The sequence below is a fragment of the Marmota marmota genome, unplaced genomic scaffold (assembly GCF_001458135.2).
Source record: "Marmota marmota marmota unplaced genomic scaffold, marMar, whole genome shotgun sequence".
Taxonomy (NCBI): domain Eukaryota; kingdom Metazoa; phylum Chordata; class Mammalia; order Rodentia; family Sciuridae; genus Marmota; species Marmota marmota.
The window spans coordinates 12,206,273-12,223,164 of record NW_025999932.1 but is presented as its reverse complement, the minus strand read 5'-3'; the positions used below and the strand labels follow the sequence as shown (position 1 = coordinate 12,223,164).

General features: G+C 47.6%; 1 protein-coding gene across 6 annotated transcripts in view; it reads left to right on the top strand.

Annotated features, from left to right (window-relative positions):
- The window catches only part of Farp1 (FERM, ARH/RhoGEF and pleckstrin domain protein 1), a 210,107-nt gene that overhangs the window by 96,573 nt on the left and 96,642 nt on the right, over positions 1-16,892 (top strand). For all 6 annotated transcript variants that reach the window (XM_048800718.1, XM_048800721.1, XM_048800720.1 and 3 more), the window contains one exon: positions 14,724-14,828. In XM_048800718.1, coding sequence (XP_048656675.1) covers positions 14,724-14,828 — 105 coding nt within the window. The remainder of the gene's footprint in view (positions 1-14,723; positions 14,829-16,892) is intronic.

Genomic DNA, 16,892 nt, shown 5'->3' with positions numbered 1-16,892 from the left:
TAGGGTTTGCCACTCGTTTCTAATTTTTGTCCCCCCAAATTAAGAAGCCATCCTGGCCTGCCGTAGCATCAGGGCCGTCTTCTTTTCCACAGGCTCCATCTTGGAAACCGAATCCTCTCTACATTCTTGCCTGTTTCTAAAACCGCATTTAAAAAAACGACCCAGAATAAGATTTCACACCTTCCCCATTTTGAAGCGTACAGTTCAGCAGTGTTCAGGCTCATGCTGCTGTGAAAATGGAGTTCCAGAACTTTCCATCCTGCAGATCTGAAGGCCTATTAACTCCCGCTTCCCCCACCCCACCACGCTGACCGCCCTTCTGTGGTTTTTATGAATTGTCTTCTGCTTTCTTTTTTACAAACATATTTGTTCCTGAGGCTTCTCCTCATTCAGTGCAATTTGGACTAATCATGCATTTAAGGAGGAGAGAACAATATGCAATTTTCGCAGTGGTTTTTGTGAAATAGAGTACCCAGCGTACACTCAATAGTATATGAAGCTCTAATTAACTTCTTTTTTGACATCCCTATTTAAAATATGTTCAAGCTGTCTTGCATGGTTAACTAAGAAGTTAGACGGCGGGAAGCAGATCCAAGCTTTTAAAATTAGATCTTTTTGTTGTCTGTGCCAGTCAGAATTTAGTCTTAACTGTCCAATTTCTAGGCAAACCTGGGAACTCTACTTCTTCTTTGAAGGGATGTTTAATTTTGGCCAGATGATTGAATCTGTGTTTGAAAAACAGGCTCATTGTCTTTTGGTATTTTAATTGGGTTTGTTTTAAGCACCACTGCTATTGTTTATAAATTTGGAAAAAAAACGTATTTAATGAGTACATACTATTGGTGGAATACCGTCACTCCAAGGAACCTTGACTCTTGGGAAGGGGACACACTGGGCTTTCATTTTGTGCATTTCTTGCTGTCCGTCACCCCTTCAGATTAGCATTTTGAATGCTCTTTAATTACAGGCAACGTAGAAAGCCTTTGTGTTTTTAAAGGTAGCCCTTATGGCTTGGCTCTGTTTTTTTGAGAAACATCTCTGAGTTTTTCAACAGGGCATTTCTATCCGTGTTGCTACCAGGTCACTGTAGGCTGTCCACGGTACTAAATTTACTTTATAATTGGGTGGGATCCCGCGGACACTGCATCATCTCCAGCCGGGCTCTCGTCCTACGCTTCACACTTGCCGTGGTCTTCCCGCTGCTCTCTGTGAGCATGGCGGTGTCCCTGCAGAGGCGAGGTGTCCTGGAAGTGATGGCTGCTGTGTGTCCTGCTTCAAGATAAGCTCTGCACCAAGGGGGCTCAGGCTGATCCTGACCACCGGAACTAAAGCCTGTATGAATTCACAGCAGAGAGTGCAGAATCCCAGGCATCCTGCTTACCAGGCATCAAAACAGTCCCCCAGGAGCAACCCAGGTGGCCAGTGAGCCAGCTCAAAAGGACCTGAGCTTTTGGGTACTCAAAAGTACTGAGTCACAAAAAGCCTGTCCTTGTCTGTATGTTTACAAACTCGGTCTGTTCCCTGAAGCCTTCTCGGAGTGAGACAGGCCACGCGGCCACTTGCTGTGATGTGACTCATTCACTATGCAGGATGGATCTTCCTATAGATGGGCCTTTCCGAATGTGGCTGTCATGTGACCAGCAGTTCAACATGGCTCCTGGTCAGTAGAGTGTCACCCTCGGTTTTGTCATTTTTCCTTTAAACATTTTTCCCTGTGGTGGGCCTTTTGCTAGTGGTGTGCACTGGTAGCATTTTGAAGATGTCAAGTCTTTATTTCAACAATTTCTTGAAATAAAAATATATTCTCTCACTGGCGTTAGAATCTTGATCCCACTTTCTACTTGCTTTTGTTGAAGACTGTGCTATTCTCACTATGGAATTATGGCTTTAGAATTATTCATTTGTCCACATAGCAAAACCTTCTCTGTCTCATGTTGTTCTAGTAACAAAACAGATGAGGATTGGTGTCCTGGTGGAGAGTGCGTCCCAGCAGGGAAGGACAGAGGTGGGCAAGGAGTATTAGGAAATGTATTGTTCTGAGTGTTAGAAAATGTAGGAGAAAGGAAAAACGGAAATATTGTGGAATAAGAGGGATGGAAGTGTGGGCCCAGATTGCAACTTAGGGTCAGGCCTATCAAGAAACTGAAATTTGAGCCAAGATGAAGAAGAGGTGAGAAAATTGCCCATGAGTATTTCTGGGCAGAGAGTTTCAGCCTGTATAAAGGCTGCATAGAAAGCAGGATCTGAGTAGAGGAGTTGACATATCTGATTTAGTGAAGGTGACTGTTTCTGATAGAGGAAACTTGAGAAGTATTTGGAAATTGTTGATGTAATAAGTCACACACAGGGTAATCGTAAGTGATGGGTCGAACATAGGCAGAGAAAATAAAGGAACAAAAAACCATCCATCCAGGTACTCAAAGTGAATTTGAGAAGAATGGCATTGAAGGTCAGAAGCACAGAGTCCCAGTTCCCAAGTGCCATGAATGTTTGTGGGTGTGGGTGTGACTATTCACATAGGCCTGCAAGGCTTTTTACGTATGGGGGACACAGGATGTGGGTGCTTTGAAGTTTCCAGGTGAACCTGATTTATAGAGTCCTATTGGAATCATTATTATCCTGGAATTAATTCTCTAATTAAATCCTGGCATGGAAACCATAGTGCTCGACGGCAGGCCATCTTATTTTACAGAACAGTGGTGTTAACACTTAAGAGTTTTTAGTGTTTTTCCAGCTTGTAGACTGAATGGACTCCACTTTCCCTCCCCTTCCCTCTTCTGTATCCATTTTCTTACTCCCCAATCCCTCATCAGGAGATGGTGACAATAAGAGAAGGTACAAGCTTTATTTTATAGTGGTTTTAAAATGTAGGGATGTTTAAAAATACTCAGGAGTTTTCATAGTTATTGAGAGTTAGAGATTTAACATTGATTGAGCAAGATGGTGACATGTGTGCTTGACACTTGGGTATTTACCTCATTCAATTCTGACAACCACTCTTTTAGAGATTTATCCTTATTCTGCTGTTAATATGGGAAAATCGTACCTAGGTAAGGCCATTTATCTTTCCTCGGCTGTGTAGTTGGTGGGTAGGAAGCCAGGCTTCCCCATTCAGTGCTGCTCCCAAACATAACCGTATGCGCCTTCATACTCAGGAGTAATAGCTTCCTACATTGAAAGGATGTAAAGGTTAGCGTCCATTCATCTTTCTTTATGATGGAAATATTTATGTTGTGCTTGGTTTTCCCTCACCCCACAATTGACCGTTCCTTTTAGCAGATTTTTCCATATTTTTGGATGTGCTTTCCTCCAGTTTTTGTTGTGATAAAATAGACGTAACATGGATTTCCCATCTCCACCGTTCTTCAGTGTGGTATTAGTGCACATTGCCATTAACCATCACTACTTTCCATCTGCAGACCTCTCTTCATCTTCCCAAACACAGCTCTGTCCCCGTTTTCCACTCCCCTAGTCCCAGGCTGCTACCTTCTGTCTCTGTTGGATCTGCTTGTTGTACTTTCATTCTGTGCTTCTTTGTATATTTCTTTTCTCTAAGGCCAGAGTTTGTGCTTAGATTAATTTGAGCTTTCTAGTTTCTCAAAGAAAGGTAAGTGCTAAGTTTTTGGTTAGAACTCTGACTTTTTTGTAGATGCACAAACCTTAGGCTGGTGCCCACCTCCTCTTTCCCTCACTTCCATGGTTAACAGTGTATTGAACCTGAAAAGACATGAAAAATAAAGATGTCTTTGTCCATTTTCTGTTGCTGTAGTAAAATAACTGAGACTGGGTACACTTATGAAGAGAAGGAGTTAATTAATCTGACTCAAGGTTCTGGAGACTGGGAAGCCCAAGAACACGGTGCCAGCTTCTGCTTAGCTTCTGGTGAGGACCTTGTACAGTGTCATAACATGGCAGAGAAGCAGGTCAAGTGGGCCCTTGCTGTAGAGACAAAACATGAGTGGGGGATTGGCTTTATGACAATCTGCTCTCTCAAAGGCACTGATGTGGTTTTTTGTTTTTGTTTTTTGACATCAATGTGTTTCAAGGACCTAATCACCTCTTCAAGGCCCCCCCCACCCCAACACTGCCACATGGCAATCAGATTTCAACATGAGCTTCGGAGGGGATGAGTCATGGTCCAACCAGAGCAAGAAAGTATTTGTTTGGCAGGTTTTCTCTGACGCCAGAGCTGAGCGTTCTTAAAGGACCCTGAAAGCTGTGTTTTCTCAGCTTTGGATTTGATTCATGTATTTTGAATTTAAAAGCCTTTTGCATAAAAAAAAAAAAATTTAAAAGCTCCTTCTGAGATTTGAAAATATATTCCCATTTTCCCTGCTGACTAATTGAAAACATGTTTAAGATGTTTTCTGCAGGGAGTGTCTAAACAGAATAATCTTTCTTTCAGTCAATGTTCGCAGAGATTGGTTCTGAGGAAAAGCTGTGTTGCTAAGATAAGGTAGCTAAACCTCACCAGCACTTGAAGGAAGATGAGAGCCAGGAACCACAGTGTTATTTTACTGACTTTGCTCTATAAAAATTTTCACCCTTCTGTTCAAACACTAAATCAACAAAATATCTACTTCCCATCTTACTGTGGAACAGTAATTTTGGAGGCCAAGTGTGTGATATCAGGTGGTGTTTTAGTTTTGTTTTGTTTGGGGGTTCTTTTTTCTTTTCTTTTTTTTCCCTTTCTTCAGAAAATTCATTTTCCATGGACTGAATGCACTTCTGTGACTTGGATTGAGCCCGAGGAGAAACGACCCAGGAGGGAGCCGGCCCTTTCCTAGTGTGGTCGTGGTGCAAGGCTCCCTGAGCTGCCCCAATCTGGGTCAGACTTGCCTTAGTCATTCTTTGTGAGATATTTTATTTGCTGCCTATTAGACGCAGTCCCAGAGTGTCGAGTGAGATTTTTTGGTATTCTGATAAATTTTAGACTTTTAAATACATTTTTATACACATTATCAAAAGATGATGAGTCAGGGGCAGCACGCCCACCGCCGAGAGCAGCTGAACTCTCCCATACATGGGTTGGGTTTCTCTTTTCTTTCTTTTTTCTTTTTCTTTTGCTCACTTCCTACTGGGTTTATAAGAAAGCAAGAGGAATCACACACACACACACAAACACACACACACACACACTCTCACACTCGCTCAGTCTGTGCAAAGTCTTGGAATGAAGAAAGAGGAAGAAGGGAGCTGTGTCCAGACACCGTGGTTGTGACATTGCCACCGCGGCTATGACATTGCTGAATGACAGCGAGGGAGATGAAAGGGCCCATTCTCTCCGCGTCCTGGAGTCGGGGACTCTGAAATCCAATCTGAAGTGTGTTTGATGAGGGTTCTGAACGCTGGGGCTTAGTGCTGGGGAACAAAGAGACAGTGTGTCCCTGCGGGCAGCCCGGCCGTCCCTAGAGCCGCGGCGAGGAGACAGAATCGCAGGTCTGTGGGCAGAGCCGTGGCTGGCCTGAGCATTCAGCCACCTCCTCCAGAAAGCCAGCCTTCTTCTGGCTCCCCAGAGCTGGGTAGAGGGTTCCGTTCCTGCTGATGATCGCTCTGTCTCCTGTGGAGGGGGCCACCCGTCTGCTGGGCAGTGCTGCAGTCCTGCTCTTCCTCCTCCCTCTGCCCATTCTCCATCAGTCAGTGTCGTCATCGTCGTCATTGTCATCACTGAGTCCCAGTTACCGTTTCGAGGGCCTGGTGAATACCAAGTCCCGTAATCCCCGTAGCGTGGTGAAGGGTCCCATCCTTAAGGGAACCAAGGCACCAAGAGTAGCTTGCCTCAAACAAGAGTGGCCTTGGACACTGTTGTCCCCAGGGGTGGAACGGCCCATCTGGTGTGGACAGTTGAGGTGTAGGTGGGTCCCCTCTGCCCACGGGTGAGACCCCGGTCACCGCATCTGACCTCAAGTATCCTTACTTGCAGTCGGTATCACTGACCTCCCAGAGAGTGGAGGAGGCAGGGAGGCCCGGCCTGGCTCCTGATGTGGTCAAGCTCCCCGTGACCATGCTTAGGCCAGCAATGGGCTGGGACTCGGGGACCATAAGATTCCACGGGAGCGGGAGACCTGGGCCAGTGGCACCATAGCCACAGCACATTCCTCACATGTGTTGGTGACGTGGGTGTCAGGGACTCACTGCACAGCAGTCGGTGAAAGGGGACCCAATGTTGCTCAGGACGTACGGTAGGTGATGACAGCAGCGGCTGCGGTGCTGGCCTGTGTGTTACTGTGCAGTGCTGTTTATCACTTGAGAGGACGATACTTATAAAAAGTTCACCGTAGGACCAGATGCCACGCTGGGCCCGATTTCTCTTGTCTTGAGTTAACCTTCTGATACATAGTTCGTCATGACCCTCCGAGCCCCAGGCTACACACACACACACACACACACACACACACACACACGCCTGGGTGTGCTCTGTGATGTCTCCATGACCGTGACGAAGTCGCTGGACAGTACCTTTCTCGGAATGTCGTCTTCTCATTGAGCCATGATGATTGCATTCAAGAAGTCTGTGACGTTCTGATTTTTCTGTTTTAATCTTCCTTTCTCTCCTAACTTTTAGAATCATTCCTGCTTTCCAAAAGTTTCCAGTAATTCCTTTGGGATGAGATTTACTCATTAATTCTGTGACATACGTCGGGCCTTTTCCCGTCTGAAGAGTTTTGCAGATTTTCCCCGTGTCCCCACTTGTAGGGCTTCCTCTCCTGGGTCTTTCTGGGCAGGAGTCAGGGGATCCCAATTCTGGGATCTTTGGGGGCTCTCGAGGGCGAGGGGGGGCTGAATGTCTAGGGGCCACTCTGCGTTCCCGTCTTTCCCAGTGGCTCTGGTTTTGAAGGGAGTTCCCAACCTCGCTGTTGCATTTTCCAGTGAAATTTGTATTTCTGCTATGCTTTCTCTCTCTCTCTCTCTCTCTCTCTCTCTTTTTTTTTAATCTAAACTACTCCTCATTAACCAAATATTCCTCTTTATAGTCTTCTGGATTTGAAGTTATGAGCTCTTAGCTACATGAGATACAAACTGCAATGTTTCTTTGTTTTGTTTTATTTATTTTTTATCCACACCCTGTGTTATCAGACACACCTGGAGTCCCCCACTTCTGGCCTTCTGGGGAGTTCTGCATAATGTGGTTGCTTCCTATGGCTGAGCCTCTCCCCTCCTGATTAGATTTTGGCTTCCTCTTCTGTCATTTTCCAGAATTTGCAAAGCCTGGCCATGGCCGTGTGCTGATTCTTCTAGGAGAGCGGCATTTCCAGCAGATGTGTGGGTCCTGAGAGCTCCTCCAGCCGCTCCCCTCGGACTTCAGCAGCTGTGGTCTGTGAGCTGGGTCTGGCTGAGCAGCAGGCAGGCCGGGCACATGGTAGGGATGCACTCTGCCTGGGATCCAGCTTTGCTGCCTCCCTGGGCCCTGCGGGTCTCAACAGAGGCGACCTTTGGTTAGAAAGGACCTCGTGTGGAACACTGTCACAGTGAAAAGAGGGACCTGGTCGCGGAGGGCAACAAGTGACCTCCCCTACTGAGCCTGCCGTTTGTGGGTGCGTTTGGTAATTGAGGCCCAGGAGTGGAAGGCCAGGGTTGTCCTGTCAGTCCCAATGGTGTTTTGTTGTCATCTATTTGAAGGGGACAGTGCTGAAAGTGACCGCCCTGTTTGGCCCCCGCATGGTGGAGGGCTGGGGAACAGTTTCCTAGGACGGCTGTGACGCAGCACACACAGGGGGCTTCCAGCAGGGACGTGTTACCCCACCTTTCTGGAGACTGGAAGTCTGAACTCAAGATGTCGGCAGGCCGCTTCCCTCCGAGGCTCCGGGTGGAACTCCTGGCCTCTCCAGCTTCTGGGAGGGCTGTTGGTCCTCGGTGTTCCTTGGCTTGCAGCTATGTCACACTGTCCTTGTCTCCTTGGTCACATGATATCCTCCCGGTGTGCCCTTCATCATCTTAGAAGGACACCACTCACGTTGGTTGAGGGCTCACCTCCTGGGGTCCTTAATCCCATGACCCCTGTAAAGACCATCTTTCCAAATGAGGTCTCAGCCACAGCTCCTGGGGTGACGAGGGACACATGTCCTGGGAGGGACACAGTGTCCGCTCTTCACGGCTGCTCCTGTTGAGGTTCAGGCTTGTGTGAACCCGGGATGGAAACCAAAGCGAGAGACCACAGGGACACCAGCATCACGGCCTGCCAAGGGCCCATGTGCCAGGGCCCATGTAGCCAGGAAGAAGAAGGGGGCTGTGGGGACAAGATGTCCCCTTCAGGCACACCCCCAGTGACCTGCTTCCTCCAACTAGGCCCCAGCTATACTACTCTCCACCACCTCCCAAGAGTGTCCTCAGCTAGCCTTCAACACGGGAACCTTGGGGGACATTCCAGACTCAAACTGTCACAAGCTGTAAGAAAATCTATGACATAGTAATGCCCTAAGATCAGACGGGTTGAGGGTCAGTGGATTATAGCACTGCCTTCTAAATGTGTGAGTAGGAAAAGAGGGCAAGGCACTTGCAAGAAGCCGTTCCTTCGGCTGGATGAGTGGTTGTCATGGTGATGTGGATCCCCAAACAGAAAAAAGCACTTCTAGAGATGGCCCTCCTGAACCTCAGCAGAGGCACATTTTGTAAACGTCCAGTTTTCTGTCTATGGGGTAATTTCTGAAAGGCAGAGCTTCAGCTTTACCAAGAGGCTATTAATTATTTAGCTCTTTGAGGCAGTGGGGCAAGGGGAGGGAGAATAGACCCCCAGTCTACAGGAGAATATGTCCACATTCTTTTAGAAGTGAAAAAAAATATGTTCCTGCATGAAACTTGATGCCGTAGAAATAACTTAAAGGCATAGGAATGGCTCAAAGGTCCAATGAACTAAAGCAACTCTGACCCAGGGTTCGTACCGGCTGGAAGCTGGCCTTGGCCGTGCACCCCACTGTGGTAAGCCATTCTTATAGACCGTGGCCGCCATTAGAAGATGGCGCCGGCTTCCACTGTGGCCTGTGATAAACAACTCCTTTTATGGAGAGTTGGCGCGCAATCCCTTACCACCCTATGAGAGAGATCCACGTGGCGGCTTGGGATTGGGATGCGGGGAGCTTTATTAGGCTGTGCTTGGGCGTGTCGGCGCGGGCGCTAGAAGATGATACATGACTCAAGGCCTGAATAAACTGCTGAAAGAAGAATCCTGTGTCGTGTTTTCCCTTGCCGGTGAGGGGTCGCGACACCCCACTTGGTATGCAGAGCGCAGTTCCTGGCCTTCCCCAGGAGAGCCAACCTCCGCCTAAGTTCAGCTTTATAGGACCCCTGCAAAAAACCACCCTGAAGCAGAGAAAGCTGTACAGACACACAGCTCGGAGTCAGCAGCCTTGTTTGCATCGTAGATTAAAATTCAGATGCTTCTGGGAGCATGATTAAAAGCCAATAAGAATAAAGCGATAAAACATCTGATCACATAGTCTCACTAATGACTGGTTTGTTCTCCAAAATAAAACACTGCGAATATTGTTGACCTCCGGTAAGGAATGTGCACCTGGAATCTCACGATCAGGACGGGCAGCCTGCGGAGCCTGCTGGACTTGGTTTCTTGGAGGCAGCGTGAGCCTTAAGGATCCGCCCTGCCCCCCAGTACAAACACCCAAGAAGATGGGGACATGTGAGAAAACACACATTTGCTATCGGATCTCTGTCATGTCAGATCATCACTGTCATATTCAGGTTTTCACATGATGCCTGTGTAACTGGTGTCCCTTCCTCACGTATGAGAGTCTGAGCACCAGAAGGTCTGTGGGTGCAGGCTTGTGTGCTGTAGAAAGTCACTCTGAGACATGCGCTTGCAGAAGCTCTTCAGGGGGTCTGCTCTGTGTTCTGCCACCCTTTCCCCACCCAAGTTTATTAACCTGTTACAGGCCTTTTTTCTTGTTGAAGGCCGCAAACAGCTAGTCAATGGGTCGCTTTTGATGCCGTCACTGGCGTCCAGGGCAAAGCCTGCCCCGAGGTGTGATTGTGGTCACTTCCCAGAATGTTCATCTCATGCCTTTTTTGCCAGACACGTGTAAAGAAGGTCTTTATCCCAAGAAATATTAGCAAATAGGCAGGACGCATGCTTTCTCCCTCCGTAATGAGGTTCTATCTCAGTATTTTTCTAAGATCTGATGCAAAGAAAATGGATTCTTTCTTTGCTTCTTCATTTTTTTTTTTTTTTTTTGCACTAAGGATTGCAGCCAGGGGTGCTTAACCGCTGAGCCACATCCCCGGCCCTTTCTATTTCTTATTTTGAAACAGGGTCTCCTTAACTTGCTTAGGGCCTCACTAAGTTCCTGAGGCTGGCCTTGAACTTGCGATTCTCCTACCTCTGCCTTCCAGGTCATTGGGATCACAGGCCTGTGCCACCACACCGGGCTGTTTTCTTATTCTTAGAAGGCTAACGTCGTGAGTAGCCTCTGGTCGTTTCTCAGTGTGAGCCCTGGCATTTAGTTACTGTTTCCCACTTTCCCTAGGTATTTTCTATTGTAGTTAAACATACAGAACATAAACACGACCCATTGTGACCATCTGGAAGTGTGCAGCTCGGTGGCATTCATACATGGACACTGCTGGGCAGCCGTCACCACTGTCTGTCTCCAGCACTCCCACCCCCACCGCACCATTAAACGCTAACATCCCCCCTGCAGCCCCTGGGAACCCCATTCTGCTTTCTGCCTCTATGGATGTCACACTCAGTCACTGCATTTAAGTGACCCTTTGAGCTGGCTTAGTTCACTTAGTGCAGTGTCTTCAGGGTTCATCTATGAGTCACATGCACCACAGCTTCCTGACTTTTTAAGGCTGAGGAACATGCCACCGGGCACGTGTTGCTATACGTTGATGTGGTTTGTCCCCCGAGGGCTCCTTTGTTGGAGGTCGGTCCTCAGGTGGTGGTGTTGAAGTGGTGGGGACTTTGAGAGATGGGGTCAGGGGGAGGTGCTCAGGTCATTAGGGGTGTGCCCTTGGAAGGGATCGAGGAATTTTGTGGAACCCCTGACTTAGTTCTCATGAAAGGGTTGCTGTGCAAGAGCAAGCCTGCCACTCCCCAGCCTGCTCGGGTCCCTGTCTCACAGTGTGCTCTCTTGTCCTCTGTTCCTCTCACCTGTTGGATGTCTTCTGCCATGAGGCTTTGTCGGTGCCCGCTGTGCCTCTAGGACTGTGCGCTAAAAATGCCTCTTTTCTTTAAGCCACCCAGCCACAAATACTTCATGAGAGTAATGGAGAACTCGGTAATAAATATGCATCTACTACCTCTCGCTCATCAGTTATTAATCCACCAGTGCATATTTGGGTTTTTCCATCTTTGGGCTCTTTTGAATAATGCTGCTCTGTATATGGGTGTGTGAGTATCTTTCAGTACAGTGCTGGCAGCTCTTTTGATACTATACCCAGGAGCAGAATTGCTGAATCATAGGATGATTGATTCCATGTTTAATTTTTTGAGAAGCCACCATACTGTTTTCCGTCGCGGCTGCATCATTTTTACAGTCTATGGTGTGATTTGTACAGAATAACTTTCAGAGTGAAGTTCAAGGACTCATTAAAGGCAAGAATAGCTCTTCTTAAAGGACGCGGAAGAAGCCCATTCCAAGCCTCCCTCCTCTGAGATGCCTTCTCCAAAGCCGAATGTTGCCTGGGTACGTTGATACACCCAGATAGTTTTGTGTCAGTTCCTAAAGGAAAGGGAAATGGGGTCCTGATCACATCATGGTATCATGATATCCAGAGGCATTTTAGGTTGTAGCAGCTCGGGACACTTTGAGATATTAATGCCAAGTCCATTCCGGTGACATTTACCTAGAAAACTGTCAAGTCCGGATGCATTTAAGCCTTAGAAATGCTTTCTAGTGATCCTATGTACTGGCTTTTCTTATCTCTGAATATAGCTGACATTCACAGGACAACTCATAGAATACTTTATAGGCATCTATTTTATAGATAAAATTTAGGGACTATAAAGCTACCATTCAAATTCTAAGTTAACATCCCCATGTTTAAAAATAAATTCAGTACCATAAAAAATCATTTTCTATATCCATTCATACAAAATAATAAATCTGAAGAAAAGTTTTAAGGATCAAGACCAGCTTTGTCATCTATTAGGTAGATGCCAAGCATCCGTTTCAAACCCTTCCTTGTGCAGGGAACCGTCACTGTGGTGCTTGTCTCTGGCAGGACAGAAGTAGCATTCACAGTGCTAAAGGAATGAGCAGGTCCAGTCTCAGCACAGCCTGTGTGATGACCAGGGTCTGCTCCACACCTTCACGAATCTCTGCCGGCTCAGTAAGGGACCCAGTTTCGATGGTAACTCTCCTCCGTCTCCTGTGAAGGGCTTGGTTTAACACCCTGTGCATAAAGACATCCATTGTGTATTGATTTTTTCCTGCTTGTTTAGATTTCCAGTGTTGAACTGTGAAATGTCTCATTTCTCAGACTCTGTAAATCGAGATGAAGTTATCAATTTCCCTTAGTTCCAGGAATTCTCTGGGAAATGTGGTGCCTGCCAGCTGGGCAGATATTGGTGCCTCATTTTTGTTAACAAATAGACAATGTCGAGAATTGTGAGGAAGAGCGTGAGAGTGGAAAAATAATCTTATATAGTATAGGAGTTCTTCTATCATTTTTTTATTTGGGGGCCTATTTTTATAATGTTCTTATTCACATCTACAGATTTTACTGGGGTTGCTGGGATGAGAGGAGGTCCTAGAATAAATAGCTGTGCGTAAGTTAGTCATGTAGGTCTTTGGAGGCAGGTGTGAGAACTTGAACCCAGCACCAGGGACTAGTGTGGGGCAGCTTTCCCGCTGTGTCAGCCTTACTGGGAAGTGCCTGAACATAGTATGTCTGCAACAGGACAGATGGTACACCAAAGTGGTGGGAAATAAGATCAGCGACCAGTAATCCATGGTGCTCTGTGTCCATTCCCTGGATAAGTGAGCCTGGGCTTGGGAGAGAGTTTGACAGGGAAGAATGGGGGTCACAGGCACCCACGAGTTACTCCTGCCACCTGCACATGGGAAAGGACTCTACCGTCGAGCTCTACAGCCTGAGTGGAGATTACCCACCCTCAAGAACCTTCCAGGTTTCAGTGGGTGGGATTACGAAGTGGCATCTGCTTAAAAATAAAATAAATAGTGCATGGTATTGATCGCGAAAGCATTTTTATTATATTGGCCTCTCTGGCCGCCCCATCCTCCACACTTGCCGTCTGTCAGTCTCCCGGGTTGCTAAATGGCTCCTAAAAGGCTCTGCTCTTCTCAGAGAAAGTATGAAACCAGGAACTGTGGACAACAATGACTTTAAAACATTTTTCTTCATTTTTCTTAGGATTCTAAGCTCTTTAAGGTAGAAATTGGGTTCTTATATTTAATGCTCCTTATTCCTGTGAGTAGAATTGACATTGATCTGCATGAATAGCAGGCACTGGTGGAGTGCCAGTACTCTGCTCGGCCGTGGGAATATAGAGGTGCATAAAGTAGCCCCAAATTCATTGAGGACACAGACTCAGTTGGGAAAAGGTAACTTTCATTCATTTGTGCATTCACTGATTTCAACCAAACCGGTTGGTCTTTGGGCATTGTGGATCCCAGGATGATTAAAATACGGCATTTCCCTCCAGCGTGAGTACAATCTAGTTAACACACAAGACAAAGCCAGAAAGCATAAATGCTGTGGAGGAGAAGAGAGGCTCGGGGATGTGATTTCAACTGTTACCAAAAAAGTCTTGGACAAGACTTAAAAATTTACGTTCACGTAAAACCTGCCCACAAGTATTTATAGCAGCTTTATTCATAATTACCAAAACATGGACACAACCAAAGGTGCTCTTAAGTAAGTGAATGTAGAGACAAATTGGAACATTCAGGCCACGGAATATTATTCAGCAATAAAAAGGAATGAGCCATCAAGCCACCTAGAGACACAGGGGAACATTAAATGAGTGTTACTAGGTAAACAAAACCAGGATGAAAAGCCTTTGCGTTGTACCATCCCAGCTACATGACTACATGAAGGTAACTGTAGAGCCAGGAGGAAGATCCGTGCTTGCCCGGAATGTGGAGGGATGAAAAGGAAGAGCACAGAGGATCTTTAGGGGAAGCTGGTTTCATTCAGTGGACCTGTTCTGTGCGACCCCATAATGGTGGAGACTTGTCTATACGTTGGTCAACGCCCGTAGAACTTCACAGCACGAAGAGTGAACCGCAGGAAGAGCTACAGACTTTGGGTGACAGTAATGTCTCAATATTGGCTCAGCAGTTAGAACAGATGTGCCATACTGCTGTGAGACATTAGCAACAGGGTCACTGTGGGTGGCATGGAAGGGGACTCTATTTTCTATAAAACTGCTCTAAGGGCTGGGGATATCGCTCAGTTGGTAGAGTGCTTGTCTCGAATGCACAAGGCCCTGGGTTCAATGCCCAGCACCAAAAACAAACAAAAACCTGCTCTAAAATCAGTCTACTATTGGAAAAGGGAAAGAGGGGTGCCCGGGATTGGGGTGGAGAGAAGGTGGCAGAGATTCACCTTTAAGTTTGGGGATGGCAGGAGCAGGCCACAGAGGTGTGGCTGGGCCTGGCTCTCAGGGTGGCGTGGTGGTGGATGGTGGCTAGCTGCACAGACCTGCAGATCCGGGAACTGAGAGGGCTCCTTAATGGAGGAGCCCTGGTGGGATTTGGCTGCTGCCCGACTCGAGGGTTAACACCTGTTGTTTCTGTTCCCAGCAAAGAGCTCCAGGGAAGGTGTTGCTGGACGCCGTGTGCAGCCACCTCAACCTCGTGGAGGGCGACTACTTTGGCCTCGAGTTTCCTGATCACAAAAAGATCACGGTAGGAGACGCCAGTTAACGTTGCTATTTTACTGTCTGTCCATTTTGCAAGGGGTGAGTGACGGTACCTCTCCTCGGCCACGCAGAAGTAAACAGGAAAAACACCAGAAGGCCCTCAGTAATGTTTGAATGCATACATATGTCTGTGTGTGTGTGTGTGTGTGTGTATGTGTGCACGCGCGAGCGCGTGTATCACCAAAATATAATTTCAAATGCATGATGAAAGTAACCCATGCACATGGTCAGCGAGTTCAAGGAGGACACGAGGTGAGCTGTCCCTCCCGCCTGGGAACATCCTTATCTTTACAATGCACAGATGTGAGGAAACAATCGACAGTGACCTGCACTCCCCTCACTGGCAGGGGAGACTTCCTTCTCAGCATATCCAGCGCCCTTCCTTCTTTTTCACAGCTGCACATATAATTTGCAACTTCCAGTGTCAGGGATTCACAGCTTTGCTTTTTTTTTTTTTTCTTTTTCTTTCCTTCTTTTTTTTGAAGCTATTAAAAATGAAGCCACAGGGAACATATTATTGCAAGATTTCTATAGTTCAAGTCCAAAGGCCTGGCATTGCCCAACCTATAGGTCCAACCATTTTAAAGTTGCTAAGTAAATCAGATTGTCCTTCGGAAAACAAATCTCACTGTTCTGAGTCCAACATTTAGAGTACGGTTTCCTCCTATTTTTACCTGCCTTGTGTGACGGCACTTTCTGGAGGCTGTGTCCTGGTCCACTGTTTGTCAGTCACCTTCCTTTGCAGGCTGTAAGGTCCCTGGCTCTGCTTCTGGTGATTCTTTCCCACGCACCGAGGACCTGGTCTCAGTCACCCTCCTGGCATCCAGTGATGAGCAAGGTGCGGGGACCTGGTCCCAGTCACCCTCCTGGCATCCAGTGATGAGCAAGGTGCAGGGACCTGGTCCCAGTCACCCTCCTGGCATCCAGTGATGAGCAAGGTGCAGGGAACCTGTGCTCCAGGCTGTGACAGGTGTCATGGAGGGCTGCTGGGCAGTGGGGGCAGCAGACATTGTGTTCAGGAAATCCTTCCCAGTATTACCAAACCGAGGTCCAGGAGCCCGAGGGCCTGACCTACCAGAATGTTCCAGGGAGAGGAGCACCTCATGGACAAATACCAGAAATCAAGTGGCCTCTTCAGGAACCTGCAGACAAGGCAGAGTTGAGGGGTTGGGAACGGGCAATGGCAAAGATGGTGACATGGAAAGGTGGGCAGGGGGCCAGGGGGCAAGGGCTTTCTGTGCCATTACTGTCCAATAGGACAGGAGCCACCTACATAATTTTAACTTTTCTGGTAGCTATATTCAAAAAGGCTTAAACAAATCAGTTGAAATTAATTTTAAAACATATCTAACAGCATATACCATTTTATCCGTAATCAGTATAACTACGAGTAAGGTGTCTTCCTATTAAGTCTGGTGTGCATTCGACACTTCAGCCCCTCCCTTCAGCCTGGTAGGATTTGCGGTGCTCGGTAGCCGCGTGTAGAGGGGCCTTTGTACTGGACAGTGGTTGCCTGTAGTCAGGGGCCACCCAGGTAACAGGCCCGTGAAGCTGTCCCTGTACTCCAGAGGGAAGTGGTGTGGTCTGATTTGCTCTAGAAAGACCACAGTAGCCAGATTGGAATAGGACGAGACTGCAGCCCAGAGACCTGCAGGACACACCGCGATTAGGCAGGAGGTGGACTGGCCAGAGGCAGGGAGCACGGAGGGTGGGGGATGGGTTCCAGAGGCCGAGGCCGAGGGAGGATGTGGTTGAGGGCACCACTGGTTGGGTGATTGGGCTCAGGGCAACTCGGCTGTGGCCTTCACTGTCTGGATCACAGTGGCCCTTGCTGGAGAAGGAGAGCTGGAGGGAAGACCCTGCCCAGGGGAAGATGACGAGCCTTGTCAGATACGGGCAGCGGGAGGCTGGCTGGTGGCGGTGTCTGATGGGCGGGACCAGAAGGCGGTCTCCTGGTAGAGGACAGGAAAGAAACCGAGCAGAAGTCAGGCTCTGGAATCTTGGGATCGTTGTGAATATCGATCGATACTCTGAAACTGGATGGGAGGGA